At 32.3% G+C, this 2,062-nt stretch overlaps 1 protein-coding gene across 1 annotated transcript in view; it reads right to left on the bottom strand.

The window, feature by feature from the left end:
- The window catches only part of tei (teiresias), a 25,266-nt gene that overhangs the window by 812 nt on the left and 22,392 nt on the right, over positions 1-2,062 (bottom strand). Inside the window, exons 6-7 of the mRNA XM_014438645.2 lie at positions 1,225-1,500; positions 755-933 (exon numbers count right to left, since the gene is read on the bottom strand). Of these exons, the coding sequence (XP_014294131.1) occupies positions 755-933; positions 1,225-1,500 (455 nt within the window). The remainder of the gene's footprint in view (positions 1-754; positions 934-1,224; positions 1,501-2,062) is intronic.

Genomic DNA, 2,062 nt, shown 5'->3' with positions numbered 1-2,062 from the left:
ATTATTTTGAACATTATATCATTTTATAATTCGTAGTATCTAAATTATATTATATATTCGATAATATACTATACATTCTTATTATTATTCCATTAGTTCTATTTAAATAATAGGAGCATTTCTTGAAAGGGTAATCAAAATATTATTTTACAATATATATATAATAACATATATATATTCAATATATATATTTAAAGAAATGTTAAAATAAGTGAATATACCGATTTGATACTAAGCTATTGAGGTGTGATGTGATATATGGGCATTCTTGGGAAATATGACTAATCGTCAAATTCCATGCCAGTACTTTTTAGTGGTAATGGCAAAAAAAAGAAATTATAGTTAATTTGGTGAAATGAAAAGAAAAGATAAAAAATGATTTTTAAAAATGAGAAATAATATAAATGCAGTGATTTTTTATTATTTAAGACAAAAGTTAATGTAATCCACTTTGATAGTATTGATACAAGAGATACAGACACAGAGGTTTAAATACTGACTTCTTAGAATGCTAATTCTTAAATTCTGAATATTGGAATACTTTAACTTTGGAACCACAACTGCAACAAAACATTGGTTGTAATAGTTAAATAACTAATTATACCCAGCAAAAGGGGCAAACATATTAGCATCATGAATGTCAATGAGTACTAATAGTAGACATTCTGTTCAGTATTTTATTAGAGAACAATAATCATTATTTTAAAATATTAATAATACTTATTTTCAATATATAAATAAAGATCATACGTACAGTAATATTATTAGCTTTAAAGGAACGTAATGAAGTGCCAGGGGCTATAACAGTTGCAGTAGGTAAGAGCCATAAAATCCGAGTGGCTCCTGGATTGCAGCAATATTCTGCTGTAATCGTAACATCTTCACCACCCGAAACTGTCAAGCTAGTATTGTGAGCAACCACCATTGGTACTCCTGAAAAATCATTTCAATTAAAACTTAATCATCATAAGACAATAAAGTAAATATATTTAATGCATAAAGAATGCACTCAATTATGCTTAAGGCTATGCTACACAATTACGAGCTCAAGATTGCCAAGAAGTGCTTTCAAGATCCATCCAGTGAACACCGGAGTGAATACCTACAAAAATTCATGCCAGTTCAACTCAGCAAATGTGAATTAAATAAGTTATTTTATTTTTTCCAAGAATCGTTTGTGATTCCATGAGGTCATAACATTAAGCTTTGAGTTATTAAAATTACCTGTGACCCTGAGGTGGACATTATGGGTACGCCAAGCATTGAGCCTATCAGCTTCAGGAGCATAGCAGCGATAGTGCCCAGCTTGCTGGTACAGGACTGAGTGTATGGCGAGTGGAGTTCCTGGGCCGAGTGGGGAGACGTCCCCTGAGGGGCTGACTCTACCCCAGCATCCCCTGGCTCCTCCGCCACCACAGTCCAGCTGTACAGCACCACCAACGGACACCTCCATCGCAGCTTCAGTACTCCCTCCTGGGTCTAAATCTGCTTCCTCTCCATCTATTTCATCATTAAAATTGGTTATTAATAGAGACTTCCTTGTCCTGCAATTATATATTTTGTTCCCTTGCTCCAAATTCCAACATACCTTGATAGAAATTTGAATCATGGAAAATCCATTAAAATAACACTAATTTTGTTTTGGACAAAATTGTAGGTTTTACCCTTTATGAGCACAATTTTGATTTATGTTGCATAAAAGGTAATGCTTGATAGTCCATCCTCATGTTATAGGTTTATGAATGCCAATATTTATTCATTTTTTCCTAATTTAATGTACAGTTCAAAATAACAAATTTGAATAAAGCAACGGATTGATTAATGTATTAAGAGTTGGATTCAACCTTAAAAAAATAGAAGAAGTAAGCACAAGTGGAGTATGTTCTTAGAAGAGTATTAACCAGTAGTTTCGAGTAAGTACAAAAAAGTCAAACCAGAATAAGCTTGTTATAGAACACTTCAGTGTTATTGTATTTAACTTAGATTCCCACTCTGCTTGAAACACTTCATTCTTACGTCTGAATTGGTTGTTACTAGTGGGATATTCAATTTTTTAAAAATA

The sequence above is a fragment of the Halyomorpha halys genome, unplaced genomic scaffold (genome assembly GCF_000696795.3).
Source record: "Halyomorpha halys isolate HHAL.00 unplaced genomic scaffold, Hhal_1.1 Scaffold64.1, whole genome shotgun sequence".
NCBI lineage: Eukaryota > Metazoa > Arthropoda > Insecta > Hemiptera > Pentatomidae > Halyomorpha > Halyomorpha halys.
Note: the sequence above shows the minus strand (reverse complement) of the source record. Positions and strands in the feature narration are given on the sequence as shown.